Here is a 27,286-nt window from a genome sequence, read left to right on the forward strand (position 1 = left end):
TTCTCTCTTGTTACATTCAACGTGCCTTTGCTTAAGTAAAGCTTGTATTTAGGTTATGTTGTTATGAAATCAGCAGTTTAGTTGCTGGTACACTGTCAACCAAGGGCAAAAGCCTTCAGCTACCCAAGGTATTTAGAATGTTCTCAGAAAATGTTCTAAATTTCCCTTGTTTTTAAAGGGAAATGGTGATACTTCATGTGGAAGTGCTTTTAACATAAGAATGCACAAAAATGGCTGTGTGTTTCATATTGAAGTGTGTGTGTTGGGTTTTTTGTTGGCTTAGTTTTTGTTGTTTGGGTTGTGTTGTTCTTTTTCTTGGGTTGGAGATGGTAAAGATCAGATACACTGTAACTGCCTGGTGCTGTGGCAGAGATCTGGCTGCTACGGGTGGATTGAATCTGGTTCAAGGCAGTGGTAGAAGCCAGTGTGATGTGGTTTTGAAAATCTTGCTCTAGGGCTTGAAAGGGAGGGAATTAGTCTCATCTGGCTCTGTGTATGCCTTGTGCTGATTCTGTATTGCAGTATGTTGAAGTTTGAAGCATGAGGAGCTTTGAAGGACACTCTATTTGCTGTGTACTCTGTGTGCTGTCATGCTTGTATTCCTTAAAATACAATTGAGTTCTGGCAGACTTTGCATCAAGGAACAAAAGCACATTTGTGTCTGCTCCTTTTATATATAAATATATATGAAATACTACCTAAGAGTTCACACAAATGAACTGATCCATGAGCCTTGTGGACTTTACACCTGAATGCCACCCCATTCCAAGAAGTAAGATTCCATAACCCCCTTTCTGCTCCTTTTGCCTCTGGGGAGGCACGTGTTGCTGCATCCTGGTGCAGTTCAGTAGGATGGATGGAGAAAAGCCTCTCCAAGGAGTGTCTGACACCACTGCAGTCCAGTCCCTGGAGTGTATGGGTGGTGTGTGATAGCCATCCTGGATGTTACCTGGATGTGTGTGAAATACATTCATTTCAGACTCAAATTCCTTACAACTTGCCAGTGGGATATTGTTTTATACAAGTGTTGTTATTTCTTCAGGGTAAATACAACTATTTTTTGTCAATGTAATTTTGATACCAGTGGGGTTGTGATTGTAGAGCTTCCTTCATTCACCTCTGACTTCAGCAGAGACAGGACTAAGTTTGGATTTCTCACTGGCAAATTAATTGGTTAGTTGTATCCCAATGATTATTCCCTTAATTCTTTATCTTCTTGTTACAGCTTTTAGTAGAAATTCTCATGAGACCAACGCTTATTACACAGAAAAAGAAACAGAAAAGTAAGTAGAGAATTGTTGTGTCTTTTTTCATTCTTGCCTTGTTTCCTTATTCAGACAGAAGTTTATCTTCCTGTTACTCTCTTTCCATAGCAGCAATTTCCTGTTCCTAAAGGAATAATTGGTTTCCTTGTTCTCGGGAGCACTGATTCATGGTGGGATTTAGGATGGTCACCTGTCACAGAATACAGCTCAGGACCATTCATGCACTCAGCAGCACATACTGCTCTCAGTACTGGAAACTTATTGTTGCTGTGGCTATTGTTACAGTTAACAATTATTAATAAGTCTCAAAACTGTTTATGTAACAGGAGCTACAGAGATTGGGAGATAATGAAAAGTGCTGTTTTCCTGACCTACTCACACTGACTACTAGTTCTCAAATTGCTGTAAGGAGAACTTGCCAGTGGGGCATAGTGGCTTCCATGCAACTTCCCTGTTGGAGCAGCTTTAGTTCAGTGTTTTCATTTCTCCTGTCTGTGGTTCTGCTCTTCCTTGAACCCTTCTGAGGAAAAGAAATGTCATGGTATGATCCATGCCTATTAGCCAGGGAACTTCAAAGGTGGAGTAACTTGAACTTGAGCTAGAGGCAGCTGTTGTATGTTTGTACTGAAAACATATTTTAAATATTAAAATGCTGGAGTAGATCAGGTGGAAAGCTTTTCTTTGAATTCCTGATGCTTCCTGGAGAAGTCTGCAGGAACTTTCCTTTTTCTCCCCCCTGTGCTTAGTAATTGGAGGTGATATGTATCTCTGCAGCTTCTCATATTGACAAGTTTTGAGTTGTTCTGTGATTTCTTTTTCTAAAATAGTTTACACCCCTGTCATTTTCTTTTGTGAGTGACTAAGTAGTGCACTAGGCCACAAGTACATCTCTGTCTGTGGACCTAGGCAGTGCTGATAACAGTTTGGAAGAAAGCCTGTGAACAGGTGGGTTCCAGAGTGTTTCTTCCTCCCGGGTTTCTATCCTCCAAGACATTTGCAGATATGATCTGAACCAGCAGCCTGAAATTCTCATCCATTTTATAGCTATTCATGTCACTACTGTGGGCATTAGTGTCCCTTGGCCACGTGTAGCTGCTGAATGTCTTGTTTTCTTCTTTACAGTAAGTGATGACCTCATCAAGGACTGTCTGAGCATACTGTACAACACCTGTATTTGTGTAAGTACAGCCACTGTGGAGAAGTGTTCTGCTGGTTGTGTTTTACCTTTCTCACTTGATAAGACAACATACAGATTTTAAGCATAATTTAAACTTGCTCTGAAACTTTTCATTTAATTCCTTTCCATTAAATACAGAACTGCCCTGTATTTTCATGCATTACTCAAATATTTTCTGTTTTCTTAACCACGTTGTGAAGTTTAAATCTTCTTGTTTGGGTCTTCCTGTGTGTGTGTTTTCACAGGGAAGCTGTGTCAGGCTTTGTGGTATTCAAACTTAACATTTGAAACTGGAAATGGGTGCCTGCTAACCCAAGCTAATCTTGTTCAGTAATGGTGCTGGCAAAGTGTTTTAAGTTTGACCCTGCAGCTCCTTCATGTGTTGAGTATTAGTGCAGTTCAGTTGATGGTAGATCAAGGGAAGGTGCTGGGTTAAAGGCCAATGGAAATACCTTGTCATTAAAATCCTGAAGCTAAAAGCACATGGCTCAGATGATGCATGCGGGGACATCCTCAGGATTGTTTACTTAATCACATATTTTATGATGTCATTACCTAGGGAGCATTGTTTAGCAAAAAATGAAAATAAGGTAGGTACTGGCTTGGAGCTTTTCCAAAGACCTCAACCTAATCCTGAGAGTTTGAGTCTTAATAGGTCATGTTCTCACTACCAAGTATCTGTGTCCCCATGGGAGGGGGCAGAGGAGGGAACACCTTGTTTCTTGACTTGCATGATCTTTCTTTTGTTTAGCTACAGTTAATGCAACTTTTTCAAACTGTGACTGTTGTAATATGCTAAGAAACAAACTTGCAATTTATAGACTTGCTGCTGTTTAAATTATCTTCAATATTCCTGCTCTCTCTTGAATGAGAAGCCTTCAGGATCACAGAAATGCATGTGCAGTATGAACTGTTCTCAAGTGTAAATATTCAGGAAGGACCTGAGCTAGCCTGGTTCTGTGAGCACTGGCAGTAAGTCAGTAATATATCATAAACAGCTTTGCACGTGGTAAGGATGTAGTTTTGAGTTGTTTAATGCCAGAGAAGACTGGCTGTGCTCTCAGCAGAGCTCGGAGCACAAAGCTGGTCTTCATGCATCACTGGTGGACCCGAGGTCATGCTTTAGCATGACTTTGATTCCATCACCACATTCAGTCAAGGCTAGTGTTGGATTCTGGTTGCTCAAACTCTGCCCAGCTGAGAGCAGCTCTAACAGTTTAGGAAGAATCTGGGGCTGCATCTACATACCATAAAATGGAGCTGGTTACAGTGTGTATGGGGTGTTTCCAGCCAGGCAGTGTTTACATTTGATTCAGGCAAGCAAGCCTTGAGGTGAAGCCTCTCATCCTGGAGCCTGTCATTGTTGCAAGCATCATGTTAACTTCAAAGGAGGACTAGTTTTGGTCACCGTAGACACAGTGTTTCCTGGTTTGAGGAATAGCTGATTCAATAACACATCACTTGTCAGACTGTCCTGCATGTGCCTGTAACACACACCTTGTCAAGGTGGGCTCTGACTCGGGGTCGGTGTGTGCTTCTTGCTGCTTTCTAGACCGAAGGAGTCACAAGGCGATTGGCAGAAAGAAATGACTTTGTGTTGTTCCTGTTTACACTGATGACAAACAAAAAGACATTCCTACAAACTGCAACACTCATCGAAGATATCCTGGGAGTTAAAAAGGTTAGTTCCTGGTTTATTCATTTTATTTGCATGGATTTTCAGGGCAGTAGAAGGAAAACAACCGTTTCTTTGAGGAGCTGCTGAAGGAAATCCTCTAAGCCAGTGTTCTCACTTCTTGTAGCTTATTTGAAATGTGATTGTTTGATAGTGATCATTGACTTCAGTTACATTTCATACAGAAGCCAAGCTATGTGTGTGGTGTCCTACTTGTACTGCTCCTGCATAGTTTGCAGAGGATGATGGGGGGTGAGGGCCTAGCTGTCATTAAAGTACAACCTGTGTTTCAAATAAAGAAAATGAACCTATATAAATTCATTTTTCATCCTTGCCTTTTGATAACACTGCAAATATTTTAGGAGTCTTCCTGGCACGTGGAAGGCTTCCCATGCTTCTCTCTTACCAGGGAGTTTGACACCTTTCTGAGAAATTGTAGGCTGGAGGAACAGGACACATAGGACTTGTGCACAAAGTAGGTTTTGAACCTGCTTACCAGCATCATTACAGCTTAGTGTCCTGATGTGATGCAAATAAAATATCAGAGGTGTCACTCTGAGAAACCCCTGAATGAATTGTGCTGATATGCACTTTGTGGAGAGGGTCAGGAGTCTGTGACATGTTACTGGTTTTTTTAGAGTAAAGCTGAGGAGGATGTCCTCCTGAGATAGGAAACAGGCTTTGTTTATTTCAATGTGAAGGCTTTCTGCTGAAAACTGTTTTTAACATCTCTTCATTAAAAAGATCATTTGATGAAAAAGACTGAGAAAAATGATCTTGATGTCGTTTTTCATCTGTGAGCTTCAAAGAAAATACCAGCTGAAAAAAAAAATACTGAAACTTTCTAAAACTTAAATGTAATCTGCATGTAAAAAGGTTGTGGGGTGTTCTTAATTTAAAATTTTTTTTTAAAAGCCTCCATATTTAAATGCTTAGCCTTCAAAATATGGATACTGTACTTTTGGAATTGATAACCATAAGTGACACCAGTTGTAAATCCCAGCTGGTTTCAGACTCACTTGTCACTGCCCTCCTGCCTCTCAGGGATCTCACCAGGGAGGAGCTGTAGCTGAAGCTTCTGGCTGTGTCTCTGTTCTTTTATTGAGTGTCATGATTTAGTTGATGTTGCCTCCTCCAGGAAATGATCCAACTGGATGATATTCCCAATCTTGCGAGCCTTGTGTCCAGTTTTGATCAGCAGCAGCTTGCCAACTTCTGCAGGATCCTTGCTGTCACCATCTCTGAGCTCGACACAGGAAGCGATGACAAACACACGCTTCTTGCCAAAAATGCCCAGCAGAAAAAAAACTTGGGTCCTTCTCGAGCTGAAATTAATCAAGGTAATTGTTACAGTGTGAACAAGGCAGAAGAATCTCAACAGTATGTAAAGTTTACCTTTTCTCCATGCCACATCTGTAGCTTATGTTTCTGGAGAGTGCTATAAACATTCTGTCTTAGAAACGTTTTTCTTTATCCACTTGCCTCAAGCAGTTTCCTGGAAAGAATATTTGCTATTAATGTAACTTCCTTAGTAGCTTTCAGTTTCATATGGTGTTGGTAATTAGGTGAGTTCATTTCTGTCACTCCAGCCCTCTCTGATGAACTGAGTAGCTTAACATTTGGGGTTTTTTTTCTATCCCTCAGTCCTTTCCATGGCCTTCTCTTTAGCAACTCTCAATTCCATGTCCACTCAAAATACAAATTCTTGAACTGAAACTGCAGTGTGCATGGTTGCTGTCAGAGCAGTTCCTTCTCTGGTTTTATCTGACCTTGTCCTGAGCAGGATGTCTGTCTTTATCAACAAGCAAAGTGTGTTTCATGTTAATCATGTTGCCCACCCTTACCACACCAGCCTTGGGAATCTGTGGATCTAATTTCACCTTTACCTTGGGCACAGTGCAGGTTTCTTAACTTCAGTGAGTTACTCCTCAGATCTAGAAGTCTTGCCTAGAAGGACTGAGTATCAATCTAAAAGACTTAAATTGAATTACCCTCAAGTGTAGGATCTGCTGTTTTCAGCTGAAAATGTCTTGGGCTTCTGAAGCAGGTGTTTGCACAGGCCCATGCCAAACAGTTTGGGGAAGTCCAAAAAGGTTGGGGTTTTTTTGCTGCTTTTCTCTCATCTTCTAACATTTTGTTCTAGCCATGAACAGCAAAGCTCCATTTGTAACCACTGCCACTTCTACAGCACCCAGTGAAAGGCAGATACCATAATCCAGCAGGCAGAAGCTGAGAAACTTTGAGGGGGGGGGGGGGTTGTCTTCTGCTCTGTGGTGGGCAGAGCTTGCTTGTAAAGAGAACTGGCCCCATGTGTGTAGGTGTGGGTACAAAGTTTAGGTTAGTTCAACTGAATGAGCTTGGATCCCACAGAACTGAGCTGTTTAACTATTAATTTTTTGTTTGCACACTTGCAGACTATATCCAAGACTAAAGCATAAGCCATTTTAAAAAATTTTGTCATGAGCTTATTCTTTCATAGATGGTACCAGTGGGACAGATCTTGCAGCTCTTTCATGTAGTGTTCATGGCCAGATTCTCGGTCATTTTCCACTTCCATCTGCAAGTATGTAGTGAAGCAAAGACTCAGCCATTTATCTGTAATAAACAGGTTCTGTAATTAAGTTATTCCGTGAAAACTTGAGGACAAAATGCAGTTTTTAGCACCTCCCCAGGCATTCTGGAGACTTGAGCTGCTGGTTTGAAGGGTGTGGTTTCACAACCATTAAAACCCTCTGACTTGGAGCTGCTGTCATATGTTCCCCATCTCCTCTGCTCCATGGTGAACTAATTAATGAAGCCAGTACTTAAAAAGCTTTCCACCCAGCTACTGAAGTGAGCTAGTGCATTTTGCTATGGGACAAACACCATAGGAGGTAAAAAAAAGCTGTGACATTGCACAGAGGAAGGGAGAAGTGGAGCTGCCCTTTCCAAGGGCTGCTGCTTTATTTCTACCTGCTTGATTCTCAGCCAGATCAGTTCCTTGATACTGACTCGGTGTGAACTGGAAAACAGCAGTGCCAGGAAAAGGGAATTGGCTGGAAACAAGCAGTCAGAGTAGGGTAGAACTGATTTTTTTCTAGTGTAAGTCCAACACAAACCGGTTTAGCACTGGTGGAGTTATACCCAGGGTATGTGTGCTCTCTCCTAGTCTTTAATAGGAGAGTGCACCAGCTTCTTCCATCTTTGCATATTTTTAAATAGATGGAATTTTTCTGGGCACTCTTCTATATTATAGGGAGTTTGGAAACCTTGTGGTGTGGAGGCTGTGGTGACTGGTGTGTTGGTGATCTTAAATCATCATCAAATTATATTTCTTTTGCAGCTACCCTTTTAAATATCCCAGGTTTCATTGAGCGATTGTGCAAACTGGCAACACGGAAGGTGTCTGAAACCACAGGTACTTCCAGCTTCCTCCAGGAGTTGGAAGAATGGTACACCTGGCTGGACAATGCACTAGTACTTGATGCACTGATGAGAGTGGCAAATGAAGAGGCAGAGCAGAGCAGTACAGGTATTGGGCTTGCTTTCCTCTCACCACCATTAGCTGATACATACCTTAAACTTCTTCAGTGTTTGCCATGTGTTGCTTTTCCTTCCAACTGATATTGATTCCCCTTTTCCTGCCTGGAAGACCAACATGTCAGCATTTAGGTCTGCCTCTCATTTTGTTCTCGTGTAGCACTGATGGTTTTTCTTTCCATGAACTAAAGCTGGCAAAATGAAATGTCCCCACAGCACACCCATATAACTCTCTACATCCTCAGCTTTAGGGGGGGGACAAAAATAACACACATGTGAGGTAAGCGACTTCACCAGCATCTTGCTCTGAAACTTAAGGTGATGGCTTTAGGTCCAAATACTTCATATCAAAAAGTGGCCCCTCCTTTAAAAAGGAAAGGTGGTTCCAACAAAATTAAATCAGTTAACTGGAAAAAAAAAATAATTATTCTTGGTTTTTCTTCACACTTCAGTATTACAACAATGCAGTGTCTGTCTTGTAGAACTCAAGGCACTTGATAACAGAATAGAATTATCCCAAAATGTTGATATCTACATCTTCTTTAAAAAACTTTCTTCCTTATCCAGTGTCATTAGTTTTGTAGCAATTAATTACTAAAACTTCGGAAAATACACAGCAAATGAAATAGGTGAGTGCTCCAGCAGCTTCTCACACCCCACCTTGGAGGAAGATGAAGAACATTTGGTGATCTGGAACAGAATTCACAGGGCAGTTCTGCTGAGCTGGAACACACCCAGTCCCAGCTCTGACCCACAGCACCAGTTAGCAAGCAAACCCAGATTTACTTTCCCAGAACACTGCCTCTGCCTTCAGTGGCTTGTGGCTTAGGGAGTTGTGAGTCAGAGGTGCTGTCTGTGCTTTTAGCCTTTGATGGTTTCCTTCCTTTGTTTGCCTGGTTACTGGTTCTTCACATGGGCTCAAAGCTTTCACACTATCCTGTGGCAGGGCAGTTCATCACTGTGGGTTACACATCTTGTGCACAGAGCTAACTCCTTTTTGAACTACAACCTACAAGTTTCACTATATCTGTGCTTACCTTCTAGGTGTTGTCTTGTTTTCCACTTGCAACTGTAGAATGCTTGGGGTTGCAAAGGACCTTAAGGATAATCTCATTCCACACCCCTGCCATGGGCAGGAACACCTCCCACCAGCCCAGGTTGCTCCAAGCCCCATCCAACCTGCCCTTCAACACTGCCAGGGATGGGGCAGCCACAGCTTCCCTGGGCAGCCTGGGCCAGGGTCTCACCACCCTCACACTAAAGAATTTCATCCTAATGTCTCACCTAAACCTCCCCTCTTCAGTTTTAATCCATTCCCCCTTGTTCTCTCACTACAAGCCCTTGTCAGAAGTCCCTCCCCAGCTTTCCTGGAGCCCCTTCACATACGTGGTGTGTTATATCCTATTTCTGTCCTTAGTGTAATTTTAGATAGGGCTGTGAAAATTATTTAACTGTGGCTTAAGTACACTGGGACTGAGGTATGAAATGGAAGTAGACCAATAGTAAATGCTTCTGATAATCTCTCTGCTTTTATTACCTGCTCTGCCGTGTCCTTTCTGGTGCAGTATGTTAATTCTTATAGGTGATGCTACTTATTTTTGCTAGATTATGCTATTGTGCTATTATGAAATAATTTAAAAAAAGATATAACTTTGTCCCCTTGGAAAATTCCAGCAGTTTTTTTTCCTCTTCTGTAGCATTTAACTCAGTCATTTGTTGCATGTCACCATTTTTGGTTGAGGAGGAGATTCAGGCAGGTGTGCTGGTCTTAACATCCGCAGTGTTTCAGTGTTAAAGTGAGAACTGTAAGAAATCCTTTCCTGCTGAAGCTGCCTCAGGCTCACAGCTTTGCCATCTTGTTCAGAGTCTTCGGATGAAAGCGGCTTGGCCAACACCTCGACACGGACACAGCTTCCCCAGTCCATGAAGATCATGCACGAGATCATGTATAAGCTGGAGGTGCTGTATGTCCTCTGCGTGCTGCTCATGGGGAGACAGAGGAATCAGGTGAGCCCTGGATGGTCCCACACGCAGGAGCTGATGCCTCTTTAAACCTCAGCCCTCACTAATTAGGTCACGGACGCAGAAACATGCAGGGCAGAGCTCGAGGCACAAAGCTGGGCAAATCCCATCCTTGCAGCAGTGCCCAGGCAGGCAGGGGATCATGGCTGCACCAGAGTGAGCCACAGGGCAGGGCTTGTCACCAGGGGTGCTGACCAGCATGGGGGTGGTCAGGCTCTGCAGATGCCTTGTGAGTAAGGAAGCATGTGGATGCATGTGTAGCTGGGTGCTGTGGGAGATGCAGCCAGGCATCCTTCCCCTCTCTCATTGCACAGAGCACATGCAGGCCTTGCCCTTCTTTGGCTGCTTCAATTTCTGAAATCCTTTGGAGTGGAAATCCTTCATTATGAGTGGGTGATTTTTGCAGCAGGTTCCTGTGTCTCAGCTGAGTGAGCCTGTTAAACTCTCAACTGGGAGAATACACTTCAGTGCTGTCTGCACTAGGCACTGCCTAGAAATCCCACTCATCTCTTTGCATTTCTTGCCTTCAAAATGAAGAATAATTTGTTCCCTGCCTCATGTAGGCTTCTGGAGAACCAGTCACTGCAGCTTGGCTGGAGTTTGATTTAAATGGGTCAAAGCACATTGTGAAGGGAAAAGAGAAGCAATTCTTTGGTGCAGTTTTGACAGGTTTCCAACACTGGCAGTCTGCTCAGCTCAGCAGAGCAGCTTGGAATAGCAGGGGCATTTGGATGCCCTAAAGACTGGGAGGATCAAATTGTTTTGAGCTGTTGAAGGGCTGTTTTATTAGGCAAGAGTAGCTGTGCTGAGGACTGTTGCTTGGGCACATTTATCTTGAGTATTTTGTTCTCTGCCTGTAACCTCCCACTGTACAGGAGTCACCAGTACTTGTCACAGGCAGTCTCTTTAAGTCTCTTAATCTGAATTTAAAATAGAAGTGCATTTGTAGCACAGTCCTGAACATAACTGATCTGTTCCCTCTGAACCTACAAGTGGATACTCAGCATTAAAAATAAATAGTTTCTGTACAACAGTAACCAGAGGAAACCAGCAATTCTTGCAGAAACCACAGTCACTGCCTTAAGAAACTCATAATCCTGCTGTCATTCCTTTTAGAAGTACTGTTTCTGTTAGGCATAAAATAAGAAGCCCAAGACATAACTAGAACTACCAGAGCACAGATCTGTTAGGAGGACTCTTCTTTCCATTGTATCAAGTCAGATAATGTATCCCTGCCTGATTTCACCACAGGAATGCAGTTTTACAGATCCTGCAGAAAGTAACTTACAGCTTGAGCTCATCCTGCTGCTGCCTGTTGAGGGAGCTGGAGGTGCTCCCTTCCTTACCTCCCTGGGCCAGTTGGAGTTTGTCACTGCCAGATGTGACAAGGTAGAAAGCCAGCTTTGAGGCTGACTTGTTTGGGGTTTTTTTTTCCTAAATTGCCTGTGAAAACGACTCTTTAGTCTTCCTCTGCTACTTCTGCCCCCATGCAAATGGAGAAACTGTCTAAGGATAAAGCTGCAGTTCACCTCTTCTCCAGGGCTGATTCAGGACTGGAATTGAATTCTTGAAAGGTTTTGGTTACATCATTCCAAAACACACTGTTCAGGGCCAGCTCTTTTTGTAAATCCACTGCCTTTGAAACACGTGATAAATCCTTCATTCCTTAATCTGGGTAGTTTTCAAAGCATTGTGGGGCAGTTGTGAAGCCATTCCCCTTCCTGAGAGGCAGTCAGGAAGAACTGGAGCTGAGCTGTTCTACATGGAAAGCTGCAATAAGCAGGGAATGGCAGTTTCTGCAGTTGCACTCTGACAAGCATTTAAGCTGCTTGTTGGTGTCTCTTCTTCAGTGAGGGAATAAAAGGACAGGGTTTGTGATACCAGCATTCCAGTCTGACCACCCAAAGGCCTTACTGGTTTTATGCTGGAATAACTTTGCACAGAATTCCTAAAGGGCATCACAAAGCTGCCTCAGTCCACTAAGATAAACAGTAAGGGTCTGGTATTTGCCTGAAGCATGATGCAGCTTTTTAATAAACCCAACCTGTTGCCTAATGTTTAAATCCTTGGGTTAAGGTTCACTGCTGACTAACTTTCAGAAATTGCCAACTGTGCTAGCAGTGACTTGGCTCCTGCCTGCTGCCCTGCTGGAGATGATTACACCCTTGGGGATAAGTGGTGTTTCACTGCAAGTCTGTGCCTTCCTTTTCATTAGGGTCACACCCTAAAATACTCTCCTTATATTTTTCTAGGCTGTCTTGCATGGCTGCAGTATGGTGAAAGGCCATCAGCTGGTTTGCTTGCTCCTGCTACAGGGAGCCAAACTGCATGCAGGAGAAGCTCATAGTAGTTTTAGTAGTGAGAAAGGAATGGAGCAATTTGTGCAAAGCTGAGCAGCAACAGGAGAAAGTTTGAAGGATGAATATAGAACAGGGACTGTCCTGGCACTGCAGGCTGAGCAGTTGTCATGAGCTTGGGGTCTGGGAGGGAGGGTGATCCAAAGGCACTAACTGTGACTCAGGAGCTGGGTCTGCAGCTGTCTGGCAGGTGAGAAGCAAACTAAAAGTCAACTGAAGACATTGGAAATGAAGGATGAGTCATTTGGAATAAGAAGAGGATGCTGTGTATGGAAAGGAGCAGATTCACAAGTTAAAATAATGAGCACAGAGTGCTCCTCCTCAGCGAGGGGCTGAGGCAGCTGACGTGCTTGGCTTCATCCTGTTGTGCCCGTGCTGGCCCCTGAGAGAACAGGCACTACAGGGAGGGCTTTGTTGGGACAGATTCCTCAGAGCTGCTTTTGTTGGAGGCTTGTGACTAGATCAAAGTGTCAGGGAGCACCGAGGGACTCCCAGCTTTGCAATCTGTCAGGGTAATGTGGGTGAGGAGGAAAGGGGCTGCAGGCCTCCTCAGGTGGGATCTTCAGAGATGCCCAGCAGCAGGAATGTCATTTCCATGTAGGTGGGAAAGTTGGTGGCTACAGCCAAGAGGGATGCTCAAGGCCATCAGCTCTGCTGTGAACAAGAATAACAGTGAAAACCTGTAAAATAGCATCAGCTTCAAATCTGTTTCACTCATTCGGGTGCTTGAGGAAATAGAACAAAATGGACTGATCTGCTTGTAGTAGTGCTAGTAATAATTCTGCATCCCAGGGATGACCTAGGTTGTTCTTTAGGTGACTTGATTTTAAGGAACATGTCCATTACTGCCTTGGGCACTGAATATTTGCAGCACGTTGGGCTGCCCAAGCATGTGTGGTTTTCATCTGTACTATATTGGATGAGAGTCCCACTGTATTTCTCCTCTTCCTCATCTTCCAAATTACATCAGAAGCACCAAAACTTGGACTGAAGGTATTCAACAGCTGATCACACCAAAATTATGACCTTGTTTCCATGAGTAGCTCTGTAGCCTGTTTCAGACATGCCATGATGTACCATGTCCTGGCTTGGCAAGCAGAACAGTAAATAAAGCTGAGAAGTTTGGCATTTTCCTCTGAGCATTTTCTGAAGAAGTTGAGCTTCCTCTTAACCTGAAGGAGCAGTGCTTGAACTGCAGTGTGGTTGTGTTACTGCTGGATTCTGCTGTGCTCAGGACTCCTGCCTGGATCACTTGGACAGAAATGGTTAATGTTTTTTTGTTGTGGTCAGAGGGCTCCCTCAGCTTCTGCTGCCTGAACTTGGAAGGAGAAGGACCCTCAGTAGGTGCCTGGCAGCAGCACCTTCACAGCTTGGTTTTGTGATACAGAGAGGTTAAGTGTAGATGTATTTTCAGTGTGCTGTAAGGGATCTCCCAATGTCCAAAGCTGCTTCCAGAAGCACTGGCTAACAACTTTCTCCCAAAGTGTCTGTTTTCTGTGTCCACTAAATGGAAGCTAATGACACACTGTGGTTAGTGTGCATGTTAACACAGACACACACTGTTTGATAAAGGAATTCACTCTTTCTGCTGTCAGAAGGTGACATAATTGTGCCCATCTGTTTACCAGGCAACATTATATTCATATCTGAGGCTGCAGCAAATGGGTATGTGCTTCTCTTTGTTTTCCAGGTTCATAAAATGATAGCAGAGTTCAAACTGATTCCTGGCCTCAACAACTTGTTTGACAAACTCATCTGGAGAAAGCATTCAGCTTCAGCTCTTGTTCTGCACGGACACAATCAAAATTGTGATTGTAGCCCAGTGAGTAACTTTCTAACTTCTTTACTGGATTTTTATCTTAGCACTTAACTGAGGAGTTGTAGTGATTAACTGAGGGATTGTGTCATGAATGACTTGAGATGTGGTAGCATTCAGGTTTTTGTGAATGACTTCTTTTCACTGAAGTCTTTATCTTTGAGTCATGTTAGAAGTTTAACAGAGGCCAGTTCCCCTTTTTCTAAGTTTGGCAGCTGAGAAAAGGGTACATTCTGTGCTCCCTCCCTGGAGGCCAAAGGTAGAAGACAACCAAAGCTTAAGGAAACAATAGCTAGTGGGTCTGGCAAGGAGAGGCACAGAACAAAGAATGAATTGGTGTCACTTTTTTGGGGAGAGGTTACATTTATTTTGTTGGGTTTTTTTGATGGGGCATGGGTGTTCTGTGTTTTTGTTTTGTTTGTTTTCCCCAAGCCTAGATACTCTAAATCATTCAATACAGTGATGAGCTGCTTTTGCCTTTACAGTGAGAAGAGATTTTGATAACAGTTCCATGCATAGGCTTGGAGGCAATCTCCTCTTCTATAATGGGAAGCCTGCAAAGTGCAGCCTTCTCCATTTCTGCAAGTCACTTGCTTTGCTGTCCAAATGGCTTTGATTTGCAGAGGTTTTCAACTCAGTTTGGGTCAGCGCAGTAACTTCATGCCATCCCAAAATCCTAAAGCAAATTCTTTTGCCTTTTTTCTTCTCTTTTTAGGACATTACTTTAAAGATACAGTTCTTGAGGCTTCTTCAGAGCTTTAGTGATCACCACGAGTGAGTATGAAAGGCTGTGGTGGGTTGTGGCTGGGCAGTGTTTGCCTGGTTCCAGTGGGTGTCCTGGGCACGGTGCAGGCTCCATGGGAAGAGCATTGTGCTGTCCTGAAGCTCCATTCAGATGTTTCCATGCCTTTCAGCTCCTGCCATGAAAAGGCTTGGGATATGCTCTCCAGTGGGCATGTCTTAGTATGTCTGTTGATGATTAAAAATAGCCCATTTTGCTTCGTGTTGAAACGAACTGAAACTTCTGTGTGACGAGTTAACACTTGCTGGCTGAAGAAATAAGGAGGCAGCTTTCATGATGCTGTCAGTGTGTCTTCTCTGGGAGTTGGTAGCAAGCCAGAGTGCTCACATACCTGCCCTGTGGGGGCATGTTCAGGTGTAATTCAGAGTGCAGCAAGAATGAAACAAAGGCTGGTAGAAGGTCGTGGTGAAAGCAATGGAGAAGACCTGATTAAACTGGATGGGAACATGTTAGAGGGGTTCTGTTAGCCTAGCCATGGGGGACCTGAGTTAGAAATAGGAAGAAAGCTTCTGTTTGCCTTCAGAAGGCAGTTTGAGTCTGCTGGGCTATTCGGGGGGTGATGCAGATTTTTAAATTGGTTTTTAATTTCTTTTTGTATTGCTTTACTCAAGAAACACACCTCCTGCTGGTACAGAGGCACTTGGTGCCTGGTTGCAGAAACCCATCTTGCCTTCTATCAATATCCTGTTGCTCTAGTTCAGTCCTGGAAGATGGTTTCCTACTCTTCATAGACATCTGCACTTGAGGCATATTGCACTAACTATGGCTTCACTTCTTGCCCAGCTGGTCTTATCTACAGCTGGGGTCATATTTTTGTGTAGGTTTCTATGCTGAAATGCTGAAAGTATTAGCATTTTTGATCAGGAAGTATTAGCTTTAAAAATGGGGAGCTGCTGGTCGTGTTGTGAACAGCAGGGAAGGGTTGACTGGAAATCCCCATGCAAGGCATTGTCTGTCCAGGAATCTCTCCAGGTTTTCTAGTAAAATCTCTTTAGGTGATGTTCCTACTCAAGTGGTTACTACAAAGATCTCAGTCTTCAAACAGAAAACAACTTCCAGCTGGAGCATTGAGCAAGGGGAACGTGTGGAATCTGGTTAGGGCTTTTAAACAAACAGTTAGATGAACTTTCCGTGGAATCACAGATAAGCTGGGTTAGCTGAGGACAGGAAGAGCAAGTATTTACATGCCAGGATTGACTGCAGCACAATTGTGTATAAACCAAGTGTGCAGCACTTGTTGATTGCATGGAGAGAGAGACTTTATCTTCATATCAGAAACCTGTTGATCCAGATCAAAAGGAGTTGCCCATGGCAGCCTCAGTTGGAGGGGGTCTGTCAAAGTCAGCCTCTGGGCTACATTTCCACTTTGTCAGGCTTGTTCTGCATTTAATTTATTTTACATACAGATCAATTGGTTTTCATTGTGAAAAGTTCTGTGTTTGGTAAAGCATTTCATGCAAATTCCTTGGGTTTGTGTCCATCCCTGCTTTCTTGTCTACATTCCGTGAAGCTTTAAAAAATTTCCAGAGTGAGCAGTTTGCTCAGAGTAGTAAGTACCAGGTGGATTGAGTACTGATTTTGCAGTTTCTGCTCTGTAACAGAGATTTATTGCTGATGAAGAGCATGGTCACTGTAAGGCAGAGAGAGACTGCAGCAAACTGTGAAAGAATTTGCTATTAACTCTGCTGAAATTCAGCAAGAGATTTTCCAAAATGACTGTCGTCTGGAAGCAGATACTCAAAAAACCCCATGAGATTCTGAACAGGTCAGCAAAGAGCCAGCCTCTTGAAGCTGATCAGTGTAGAAACTTGCCTCTGGTGAATTTTGGAGGAGGCTTTTTGGAGCAGCTGGTAGGGCTGACTTGGGTGTGTGCTGTGGTGGAGGGGAGTGTGAGTGGCCGTGAAGAGCTGGAGAAGTGGGAGCTGAGTGCCCAGGCCTGCAGCCCTCCTAGGCACGTGGCTTTACTCTCCTTGGCATTGGATCTTTGCCTGCCTCTTGAATTCATCACATTTTTCTCCCCCACTCCCCAACTGTCTCACTTTAGGAACAAGTACCTTCTTCTAAACAGCCAGGAGCTGAATGAACTGAGTGCCATCTCCCATAAAGCCAACATCCCTGAAGTGGATGCAGTTGTCAACACAGACAGGTGAGCAGGGATGGGGGGTCAGCTCAGCAGCTTCTAACATTTTGCAAGCACTTAGGTTGGAGGTTTGATAGCACCTGTTTCCTGGAGTTTGCTTTGGTAGATGAAGATTGGGTTGGGGGTCAGTGAAACAATCTGGACCTCCATAAATCGATGGGTCCAGATGGAAAATACCCACGGGTGCTGAGGGAACTGGTGGAAGTCATTGCTAGGCCACTCTCCATCATCTTTGGTAAGTCATGGGCAAGAGGAGAGGTGCCTGAGGACTGGAGGATGGCAAATGTCACTCCAGTCTACAAGAAGGGCAAGAAGGAGGACCCAGGTGACTATAGACCAGTCAGCCTCACCTCCATCCCTGGAAAGGTGATGGAACAACTTGTTCTTGACACTGTCTCTAGGCATATCAAGGATGAGAGGGTCATTAAGAGCAGTCAACACGGTTTTACCAAGGGAAAGTCATGTTTGACCAACCTTGTAGCCTTCTATGAGGGAGTACCTAGGTGGATAGATGATGGTTTATCTTGATTTCAGTAAAGCATTTGACACCGTCTCCCACAGCATCTTCATAGGTAAACTGAGGAAGTGTGGTCTTGATGGTCAGGTAGTGAGGTGGATCATGAACTGGTTGAAAGGAAGAAGTCAGAGAGTTGTGGTCTATGGGACAGAATCTAATTGGAGGTCTGGGACTAGTGGAGTCCCTCGGGTCGGTGCTGGGACTGGTGCTTTTCAGTATTTTCATCAATGACAGAGTGTGGCCTCAGCAAGTTTGCTGATGACACTGAACTGGGAGGAGTGGCTGACACACCAGAAGGCTGTGCTGCCATTCAGTGAGACCTGGACAGGCTGGAAAGTTGGGCAGGGAGAAACTTGATGGAATTCAACCAGGGCAAGTGCAGAGTCTTGCATCTGGGGAAGAACAGCCCCATGTACCAGTACAGGTTGGGGGCTGAGCTGCTGGAGAGCAGTGTAGGAAAAAGGGACCTGGGGGTCCTGGTGGACAGGAGGATGACCATGAGCCAGCAGTGTGCCCTTATGGCCAAGAAGGCCAGTGGCATCTTGGGGTGGGTTAGAAAGGATGTGGTTAGTAGGTCGAGGGAGGTTCTCCTGCCCCTATATTCTGCCTTGGTGAGGCCACATCTGGAATATTGTGTCCAGTTCTGGGCCCCTCAGTTCCAGAAGGACAGGGAACTGCTGGAAAGAGTCCAGGGCAGAGCCACAGAGATGATGGAGTGGAACATCTCCCTGATGAGGAAAGGCTGAGGGAGCTGGGTCTCTTGAGGTTGGAGAAAAGGAGACTGAGGGGAGACCTCATCAGTGTTTACAAATATGTAAAGGGTGAGTGTCAGGAGGACAGAGCCAGGCTTTGTTCAGTCATGTCCAGTGACAGGACAAGGGGCAATGGGTGCAAACTGGAGCACAGGAAGTTCCACGTAAACATCAGAAAAAACTTCTTTCCTGTGAGAGTGACAGAGCCCTGGGACAGGCTGCCCAGAGAGGCTGTGGAGTCTCCTTCTCTGGAGACATTCAAACCCACCTGGACACGTTCCTGTGTGATGTGCTCTGGGTGACCCTGCTCTGGCAGGGGGGTTGGGCTGGGTGATCTTTCCAGGTCCCTTCCAACCCCTGAGATTCTGTGAATCATCATAGAATGGTTTGGGTTGGAAGGGACCTTCAAGATCATCCAGTTCCAACCCCCCTGCATGGGCAGGGACACCTCCCACCAGCCCAGGCTTCTCCAAGCCCCATCCAACCTGCCCTTCAAGACTTCCAGGGATGGGGCAGCCACAGCTTCCCTGGGCAACCTGGGCCAGTGTCTCACCACCCTCACACCTCACATTTCATTTGAGGTCCTTCTGTCCACCTCACTTGCTTTAATTTCAGTGAAACGTTGCAGCAAGGTGTCTGGGTGTGTGACCTTCACAATCATTAGCAAATCTCGAGTGTGTCTGTGCTCAGAGTAAAGCACTTTTCAAACAAACTCCAATCTAAACCAGGGGGTTGAGTTCATGGCCCAGGATGCAGTATGATGGGTTGGGTCTGCCTCTTTGGCCTTTCTCACAGCAGACATTGCAGACAGACCTGGAAAGTAAACTGGGATCACTCTAATGTATGAACTGCTGCTGCAAATAAATCTTAGATTAGAGATGCAGGAGCAGACTGTGCACACATCCATTTGCAGTCTGTATAAACAGCTCTAAGTGTGTCTGCTCAGTCTTTATTTTAAGAACAGCTAATAACTAGAGGAAGCTCTGTTAGATTAACACGTTAAACCACTTAGAGGTTCTCTAGTGTTATAATTTAGTATCTGTTAGATTGAGTATTTTGATTTCATGCACAATTCTGCTGTGTAGACCTCACGGGGTGTAAACCTCACATTGTTCTTAGAATTCAGATGTCAGAATTCTCCCCAGAGTGTCAGCAGGGACTTGGTCTGCATAGAGCAGCTTTACCTTGCTTCAAAATGGAATTCTCTCAGAGGATTTCTGGATTGTAATTATTATTACTGTTGTCATAATTCTGTACCTAATTGGGAAGAAGTGGTGTCTGTATGACTCGGACCCTTCTAGGCACAGGAACCTTTTTGGCTTTGTTCAGAAAGGGGTTTAGGGGGAAAAATTCACCCTCTTAGGAGCACACTGAAAGGAAGTGGATCAAGTGTGTAAACACCTTTTTGCAGCCTGCAGAGTTTCTGATCTGCCTTGAGTGTTGGCAGGAACAGACCAGGAAAACCACTTCCCACAAGGGCTCTGTCAGCTGGGCCTTGGCTGCCCAGCAAGGATGCTTACCATGCACCCTGGGCTGGTTTTTGGGTGCCACTTGAAGTAACTTGTTCTACCTCTGTGGGATGGTTTGTGTAGCCAGACAGGCAGCACTGCTCAGTCCCTGGCCTAAAATTGGCTGCTTTCATTCCTGAGCTCAAATGTGCTACGTGTTTATGTCTAATCTCTTCATTCCTACAAGATGTGAATTGGTCTTTCTGAAATCATGACAATTCTGAGAGTATGAATCATTTTTCTTTAGGATTTATTTAAAAGTCATGTTGCAGGTATTTACTGAAGGCAATTGGAATACCTCGTAGAACTAGTAATGCAAGTTAATATTTGTACTGTGTAGTTAATATTGGGATTTTGTTCATTAAAAGCTCTGGGAAAAAGACTGGATTCAGTGTTCTACAAGGTGCAGTGTTGCCTCATGCTGCCATTTCTTCACATGTTCTAGGAGTCTTGTTTGTGATGGGAAGAGAGGCTTGTTGACCAGACTGCTGCAGGTCATGAAGAAGGAACCAGCTGAATCCTCCTTCAGGTGGGTTCCCTCTGCTCTGTAATAGGTTGTTTCCAGTTGACTGTTTTCATACAGCTCCCAGCAGATGAAAGTACTTGACAATCAGAAGCTGTGAAGAGCTCTGATTTTGTTGCACTTGCCACAGTGACAGTGGAGGTGGGGGAGAACGGCAGGGCTTGCATGGCCCTTCATACCCAGCATAGCCAGGTTCAACATATCCAAATCCAGCTTCACACTGGAATGAAACCTGAGGAAATTTGATTTTAATTAGGTCTGGAATAAAATAACTCCCCTTGCTCCAGAATTTAAACCTCATTTCTTCTGTTTCTCAGGTTTTGGCAAGCAAGGGCAGTTGAAAGTTTTCTGCGAGGCACCACCTCCTATGCAGACCAGATGTTCCTGCTCAAGAGAGGGCTCCTGGAGGTAATGAAGTGCATGTCAGACTTCCTCTAATGTATTTCCATAGCCATCCAGAAGGATTTATCTGTAATTAATTCAAAAGAGGGTAAAAATGTAGTGTTAAGTATATACTGGGAATAGGGCAACTTTTGCAAAGCATCTGTGAATTCTGCTTGTGGTGGCCAGTTCTACAGCCTGGGAAGTTCATTTGACAGAAGACTCACCTGAATTGTTGTCTTCAGTTCTGTCCTCTTAAGAGCTAAACCTGCAGATAAATGTTTTAAATAGTGATGAAATCAGAGTCTGTGCTGTGCTGCTGGCTTGGGCTAAACTGTGGCCATAACATGTTTTTCTCCCACACCAGCATATTCTCTACTGCATTGTTGATAGTGAGTGCAAGTCACGAGATGTGCTCCAGAGTTACTTTGACCTCCTGGGAGAACTGATGAAATTCAATATTGATGCATTCAAGAGATTCAACAAGTACATCAACACAGATGAGAAGGTAAATATTTGTAAAAGTTGTCCCCAGTGGGTCAAATTACAACCTCTTACAAGCAAACGTAGCACCGGGAAAGCCAGATTTGTTTCCTGGTTTTGGTGTGATGGTTGAGCTTGGTGTGATGGTTGAGCTTGGTGCTCAGTAAACATGGAAATCTCTTCACAAATCTGGATGTTCCTGGGTACACTCAAGTTTCAGGGACTCTGAGCAACCTGGTCTAGCGGGAAGTGTCACTGCCCATGTAGAGGGTTTGGAACTAGATGACCTACAAGGTCCCTTCCAACCCAAACCATTCCATAATTCTGTAAGTGCTCCCAGGTGTTCTGAGTCAGCAAGTGCTGAGCTGGTCATAAAACATTGCCCTGTTGCATGATCAGGCAGGTCTGGGGTGAGGGCTCCAAGATGATAGAACAATTTCTGTGAAGTCACTGGAGTTTGGGTTTGTTGTAGACAATGAGACGGGCTCCAAACAATCTTTTAGTGGAGCTTGGAGTGTGGGTTCTTCATGGGGATGACTTAAAATATGTGCATTAATATTTGATACTGCAGAAAGAGACATCTTTGATGTTACTTGAACTTCCTGGCATTTTAAGAAGTCATGGCTGATGCAGTTACTTCTAAAACTTTGTTGCATATATAGATCAAGAATGTGGTTTCATGCTCTTGTGCACTTTGTGCATGGAACATCAACTGTTGGTTGGGTTTTGAACTACCTCATACTCCTGCCCATGTTGCTGTAGTTTTTCTCTGGTGGCTGTTAGGTCTGGCAGACCTTGGAGAGTAGAAGCAGAGAAGTATTTAAAAGCAGGATGTATTTAATTTCAGGTTGTTTCCTGGTAAATAAACTCATACAGATTCTAGAGAATGTCTTGATACTTTGTGCTTCCTATTTATTGATCTATAATTTCTTTCCTTCTCATGCTGTGTGAATCCCTCACTGCTTGCCCTGCTCTGTCTGCTGTACAAAAGAAGGGTAGGAAAACATGGAGCTGGAGGAACTACCAGGGCCACAGTCATGCTGTCTCATCTCCCTCTTTCAGAACAAGCACTGTATGAAATCTTGCTCTCTGTGAAGTGACACAGCTTCAAAAAAGTTTTTAGTCCTGCTAGAACTTCAGTATTTTTCTGTTCCCTGGTGGTTTTGAGTATTTACTTGCTCTAGGGATGTTTTGGTCACCTCTCAGTGCCAGTATTGGCTTGGAGTGGATGAGGCAGACCTGGAAGCATATAATTCCTCTTATTCTTGTTAGAGACAACAAAAAAGGAAATGAAACCTGAGTGTTTTGGGATTCAGAACCTCACTCTTGTTTCTGAAGGGAAGGGGAAATTGTCCATGTGTGCGAAGCCTTATGTTGGTGGAGCGCATGTTGTAGGTGCTTGTGCTCAGAACTCAAGGTGGTTTGTCCAGTATCCTTCAAGAAGAGGATTCTTTTCAGTGTCTAAAGTCTGGACAACACTTACTGTTGCCCTCCTCACCAAACCCTCTCTGTAGCTCTCCCTGCTTGTGTTCACTGACCTGTTCTTGTGCCAACAGGGTGAGCAGACCTCTTGGCCACGTGCATCCTGAAAAGGGTCTGAAAGGTTCTGCCAGCCCTCCTCTGTGACTGTTCACCTAGGAGGATGTTTTGTTTGTTTGTTTTCTTTAATGCAGCACTTGTCTTTTCTCTTCAGTTCCAGATATTTTTGAATCAGATCAACAGCTCACTGGTTGACTCCAACATGCTGGTGCGTTGCATCACGCTGTCCCTGGACCGGTTTGAGAACCAGTCTGATGCGAAAGGTAAAGAACAAGGAGTGGGGAGGGGGGTCGGTAGTGACAGAGGACGTTCTCCATCTGGCCTTGGGAAGTTTTGGCTTCAGACAAAGAAATGCCCCTTTGCAGGCTGGTTGCTGCAGCCTGTGCAGCAGTTCTTACTGCTCGGACCCACGTGCCTGAGCTGGAAGCAGCTGGTGATTGTCTGTCTCCTCCTGCTGCAGTTGCAGAAGTGCTGTCCGAGTGCCGCCTGCTGTCCTACATGTCCCAGATGTCCATGAGGATGTCCTTCCTGTTCCGTCTCATTAACATTATCCACGTGCAGACACTGACACAGGTAAAGAGCAGACTGGCTTGGCAGTTCTCTGGCTGATTCTCTACTGGGGAACTGGGCTGGGAGGAGGGAGGAACCTGGTTTCTTCCGGAGCACCTCTGTGTGTTTCCCATGAGCACCGTTTGTAAGGACCTGGGTACAACTGGTGTCCCCTTTTGTTACTGTTTAACCTACCATGTTGTTCTTACTTCCAGGAAAATGTCAGTTGTCTGAACACAAGTTTAGTCATCCTCATGCTGGCCCGAAGGAAAGAGAAGCTGCCTTTTTATCTGCGCACTTTGCAACAGATGGAATACACGGAAAAATACCCGGGCTTCATCCTGAACAACTTCCACAGTCTCCTGCGATTCTGGCAGCAGCATTACCTCAACAAGGACAAAGACAGCACCTGCTTAGAAAATGTATGTGGTCCTCTCACTGCAGCAAGAACCACTCGTAGCAATATCCTGGTAAAAATGGGAAGCGGGAGGTTGTGAAGGGAAAGAAGGGAGCGGGTTCTGCCCCTCAGCCTGGTGCTCTGTTGGGCTTGTCACACCACCTTGCCCAGTCAGGTCCCTCCTGCAGGCAGTCAGACCATAAGGTGGGTGCTGGGTGTCCCTGCACACAACACCTCAGGCCTTGGCTCTGGCACACAGAATGAGACTTGCCAAAGCTGAGTGGGTTTGAGAGGCAGGGCTGGTGAGGTGGCAGCAGAGTCCAGCTCCCAGACTAGATGTGACCTTCACCAGACTGTCCCTGTGTGTGCACACTGTGGTACTTGCATCTTGGGCCGCTGGGAGGATGGAAATAGTTGTCCAGTGTGTGAAGGCTTTGGGTAAGATCTGATGTGGTGTAGGGCTGCTGGAGAGGCCTGTTGGCCTGCAGAGGACAGTGCAGGAGGGATGTGAGTGGGGAGGGTGTATTGTCTCTGTCTACCCCAGGAGCAGGAGCTACTGCCAGCAGTGGCATGATCTGCAGCACCATTTGTGTTTGGGCTGGACAGCAAAGGAGAAGTCTGGGCTGCTGGTTGTCCTGTGCTGCTCTGAGCGGGACTGTAGTTGCCCCAGGTGCTGGGAGTTCAGCCCGTGGATGGATGGTGGGGCTGGTTGTGAAAGGCGTTGGTTCAACATCCACTCACCCACCCCTTCTGCCCCACACCCCAGGGAGGCTGCGCTGAATGGGGAACCTGAGGTGTGAAACTGTGGCTGGGGAAGTCAGGCTGAGTAGGAAGCTATTTCAGTGCTCTCTGCTGACTGACTCTGGGGTGTGTCTTCTGCTGCCTGTTGGTGCCTGGGAACCACGCTAACCAGCCTTTCCATCTCTTCCCACAGAGCTCATGTATTAGTTTTACCTACTGGAAAGAGACTGTATCTATACTGCTCAGTCCAGACCGGACATCCCCCTGTGCCATAGTTAGCTACATCGACGAGGCATACATGGACATTGACAGAGACTTTTCTGAGGAGTAACCCTTCACCCTGGGCTCTCAAGGACAGCACTCGGGGGGCACCTCAGCCCGTGGATTTTCAGGGATACGCTGTGTAGTGTGTGTGTGTGCGCGGCTCGGAGCGCCGGGCCCTCCTGCATTGTCACAACCCCAGCCCTCTCCCGACCCCCAGCTCTGATCTCTTAACAAAAGAGACTTGGAAAGCTCTCTGGGCAACACATTCAGGGATGTATCTTCCAGTTATTCTGGGATAAAAATATTCACCTGCAAAAAACCAGCCTCTTGATTTTGTTTTTTTCCCCCCCTTCCCTCTCTCTCCCAGCCCCGCGTGGCTGGTCAGAGGTTGTTTTTTTTAATTGACAGATGAGGATATTCTGTATGTGCCAATGTGGCTGTATTTCATGGCTACCAGAATTAGCAAGTCAAAAAGCACAGAAATTGCCCTCCAAATGTGAGGTCCAAGGAGCCAGCCTGACTGGGACCTGACTCACCAGCCACGTGCAGAGCCACCACAAGGACTCCCTTCAGGTGTAACTTCCGTTGGGCTTTGGAACCAGGGGCTTAGGGTTGGTTAGAGTGTGAGAGTGTGTGTGTGTGTGCTTTTAATTCCTGAGAGCCCTGGCTCCAGTCACCTCTTTACCATCTACTTTTGGATCATTTGGTACTAAAGCTGTCTGTTTGTGTGTTAGGAGAGAACCTCTGCTCCTGCTCTTCCCTGCAGATCCTTCCCATCCAAAGGTGTTTTGCAATATCTGCGGAGAACAGAGACATTTCAGCAGTGGTGGAATTGCAATAGGGGTTGGCTTTTTCATGGAGCACTAGCATTAAAATGTACTAATTTTTTAAACTTGCAGCTTGTCCCTTCTTGGGTAACTAAACTGGTTTTAAAATCCTTTTCAGGACCATTGCTCTTGATGCTAACCTGCTATGCCTGGAAGTCTTAGGGTCAGTCTCTGCTTTCAGTCCTTAATATCAACACACACATTAATCTTGAAGTGCAATATTTACTGGAGATGTCAGGTGTGTTGTTTTTTTTTTTTCCTGGATCTATTTTAATCAGAATGTGTTAAGTGCTGGGAATAAACACTCCTGGTTGGATTGAAAGTAACTTTGTAGGATATGTTGGGAAAGGGGGAGTTGGGTTTTGGCTGTCCTGATTGCCAAGCCTGGACGTTTCCTGCCTGCTCACCAACATTAATTGTGTTGCTCCAAGACAGGCAGATTCCCAGGAATGAGATTCAGTCTGAAGTCCTGAGCCATTGCATTGAAGTCAAAAAATGTCTTGCAGCTCCAGCTCAGAGAAACCAGTTTTCTTTGAATTTTTATAAATGTTCTTAACTTATTTGACGAGATGACTTGACTTCAGCTCTGCCCAACCTCTGGAGAGTGGCCAGGGGTGAGGATGTCCCAGAGCTGTAGGATTTTGTCTCTAATCTTTGCCAGCAGAACTAAACCCACGCTGAGGATCCCTGTGCTGGGGCCTGGATGAGTGGACAAGGGTTCCAGCCCCGGATGCAGGATTTGTTCTCCAGACCTCCCCCTTCTCCTCTTGCTGATCTCACCCCCCGGTGTCCTGCTGTGGACTTGCAGTCAGTACTTTGCTTGCAGGGTGGTTGGAGCTGCTGAGCTTGTGCATAAAGCTGGAGCCTTGCAGGAGCTCCTGGGAATCCCTGTGTCCCTCCCCAGGGGGCTCAGTCCCCTGGGCAGACTGTCCTGCTCCAGTGAGGTTACCCCAGTTGCCCCCTTTGTGTCAGGGAGCTCCCTGCTACAGCAGCTGCAACTCTCTGTTCTTCATCAAGGTCCTCCCACCTCTCCCTCCCACCCCTCAGCTAATTTCTTTCTCATCTGTACTTTTTTTTGTTCTTGGGTATTTGTGTTTTTGGTGTATCTTTGCTTCTTAACTGTAATAGATGTACACTTAAAATAAATGCTTCAAATTAAAAGGCTTTTAAGTTAAGGGATGCCTTTGCCATAGTCTAGTTAATTGGTGCATCCAGTGATTGCTGCTATCAACCTGCACAGTCTCATTCCCATCTCTTTATGGAATGTAGAGTTAGGGACCAAGCTGGGCCTGTCCTTGGCTGGTGGCCTGTCTGAGGCTGAGCTGGGCCTGCTCCAGCCTGCCCTGGGCACAGGGTCCTCCCAGGGCTGGGAGCAGAGTCACCCTGGGGTCCCTGCTCACCCTGGGGGGGCAGGTGGCTGAAGTGAGGGGCACAGGGCAGGAACCCAGGGCAGATCCAGTGAAGGAGCAGCTCCCCAGGGACCTGGGGAAAGGGCAGGGGGGCTCACAGGTGCTTTTTCACTGGGGGCCACGCTCCTGTGGGCTCATCTGTCCCTGCCCACTGCCTCAAGAATCTCATTTTGAGAGGGACGAGGCAGCTCTGTCCTCCATCCTTGTTTTGTCTTGCCTAGGGAGAGCTTTGGGAGGAAGCAGAGCATGTGGTGCTGGGGAGAACTTGCTGGTTCAGTGGATGGGGCAGTAGGTTGTGTGCTGGGAGGGGGGAGGTGGGACCCTTGTCCCTCAAAAATCCCCATGGATTGCTGAGGTTCATGCTGCCCAGATTAATGCCAATTTACTAACTGCAATTAAACGCATTAAATGGAAACTATTAAAGAAATCTATTTTAAAGAAATGAGTGGAGATGTCTTTCTTTGCAGGAACAACCCTCCCTCTGCCCTGCAGGACTAATAATTGGGCTTTTTTTTTTTTTTTATGTTCTCCCAAGGAGGAACCATTTCAGAAAGGTCTGTTCTGTCCTCCATCCTCATGCCCCTGCTCTGTCTCAGCTCTGGGCTCCTGTAGCTGAGAAGGAA

At 45.4% G+C, this 27,286-nt stretch overlaps 1 protein-coding gene across 1 annotated transcript in view; it reads left to right on the forward strand.

The window, feature by feature from the left end:
- Positions 1 to 26,433, forward strand: part of TRPC4AP (transient receptor potential cation channel subfamily C member 4 associated protein) — a gene marked incomplete at its 5' end in the record, with an annotated part of 36,960 nt that extends 10,527 nt beyond the window's left edge. The window contains 16 exons of the mRNA XM_051633500.1: positions 1,226 to 1,283; positions 2,388 to 2,443; positions 3,995 to 4,123; positions 5,256 to 5,457; positions 7,440 to 7,628; positions 9,501 to 9,643; positions 13,706 to 13,837; positions 14,547 to 14,605; positions 16,678 to 16,779; positions 19,996 to 20,079; positions 20,391 to 20,481; positions 20,822 to 20,962; positions 22,631 to 22,739; positions 22,937 to 23,049; positions 23,241 to 23,447; positions 24,357 to 26,433. Coding sequence (XP_051489460.1) covers positions 1,226 to 1,283; positions 2,388 to 2,443; positions 3,995 to 4,123; positions 5,256 to 5,457; positions 7,440 to 7,628; positions 9,501 to 9,643; positions 13,706 to 13,837; positions 14,547 to 14,605; positions 16,678 to 16,779; positions 19,996 to 20,079; positions 20,391 to 20,481; positions 20,822 to 20,962; positions 22,631 to 22,739; positions 22,937 to 23,049; positions 23,241 to 23,447; positions 24,357 to 24,494 — 1,953 coding nt within the window. The remainder of the gene's footprint in view (positions 1 to 1,225; positions 1,284 to 2,387; positions 2,444 to 3,994; positions 4,124 to 5,255; positions 5,458 to 7,439; positions 7,629 to 9,500; positions 9,644 to 13,705; positions 13,838 to 14,546; positions 14,606 to 16,677; positions 16,780 to 19,995; positions 20,080 to 20,390; positions 20,482 to 20,821; positions 20,963 to 22,630; positions 22,740 to 22,936; positions 23,050 to 23,240; positions 23,448 to 24,356) is intronic.
- Positions 26,434 to 27,286: the final 853 nt, after the last annotated feature.

Source organism: Apus apus, chromosome 15 (assembly GCF_020740795.1).
Source record: "Apus apus isolate bApuApu2 chromosome 15, bApuApu2.pri.cur, whole genome shotgun sequence".
Classification (NCBI taxonomy): Eukaryota; Metazoa; Chordata; class Aves; order Apodiformes; family Apodidae; genus Apus; species Apus apus.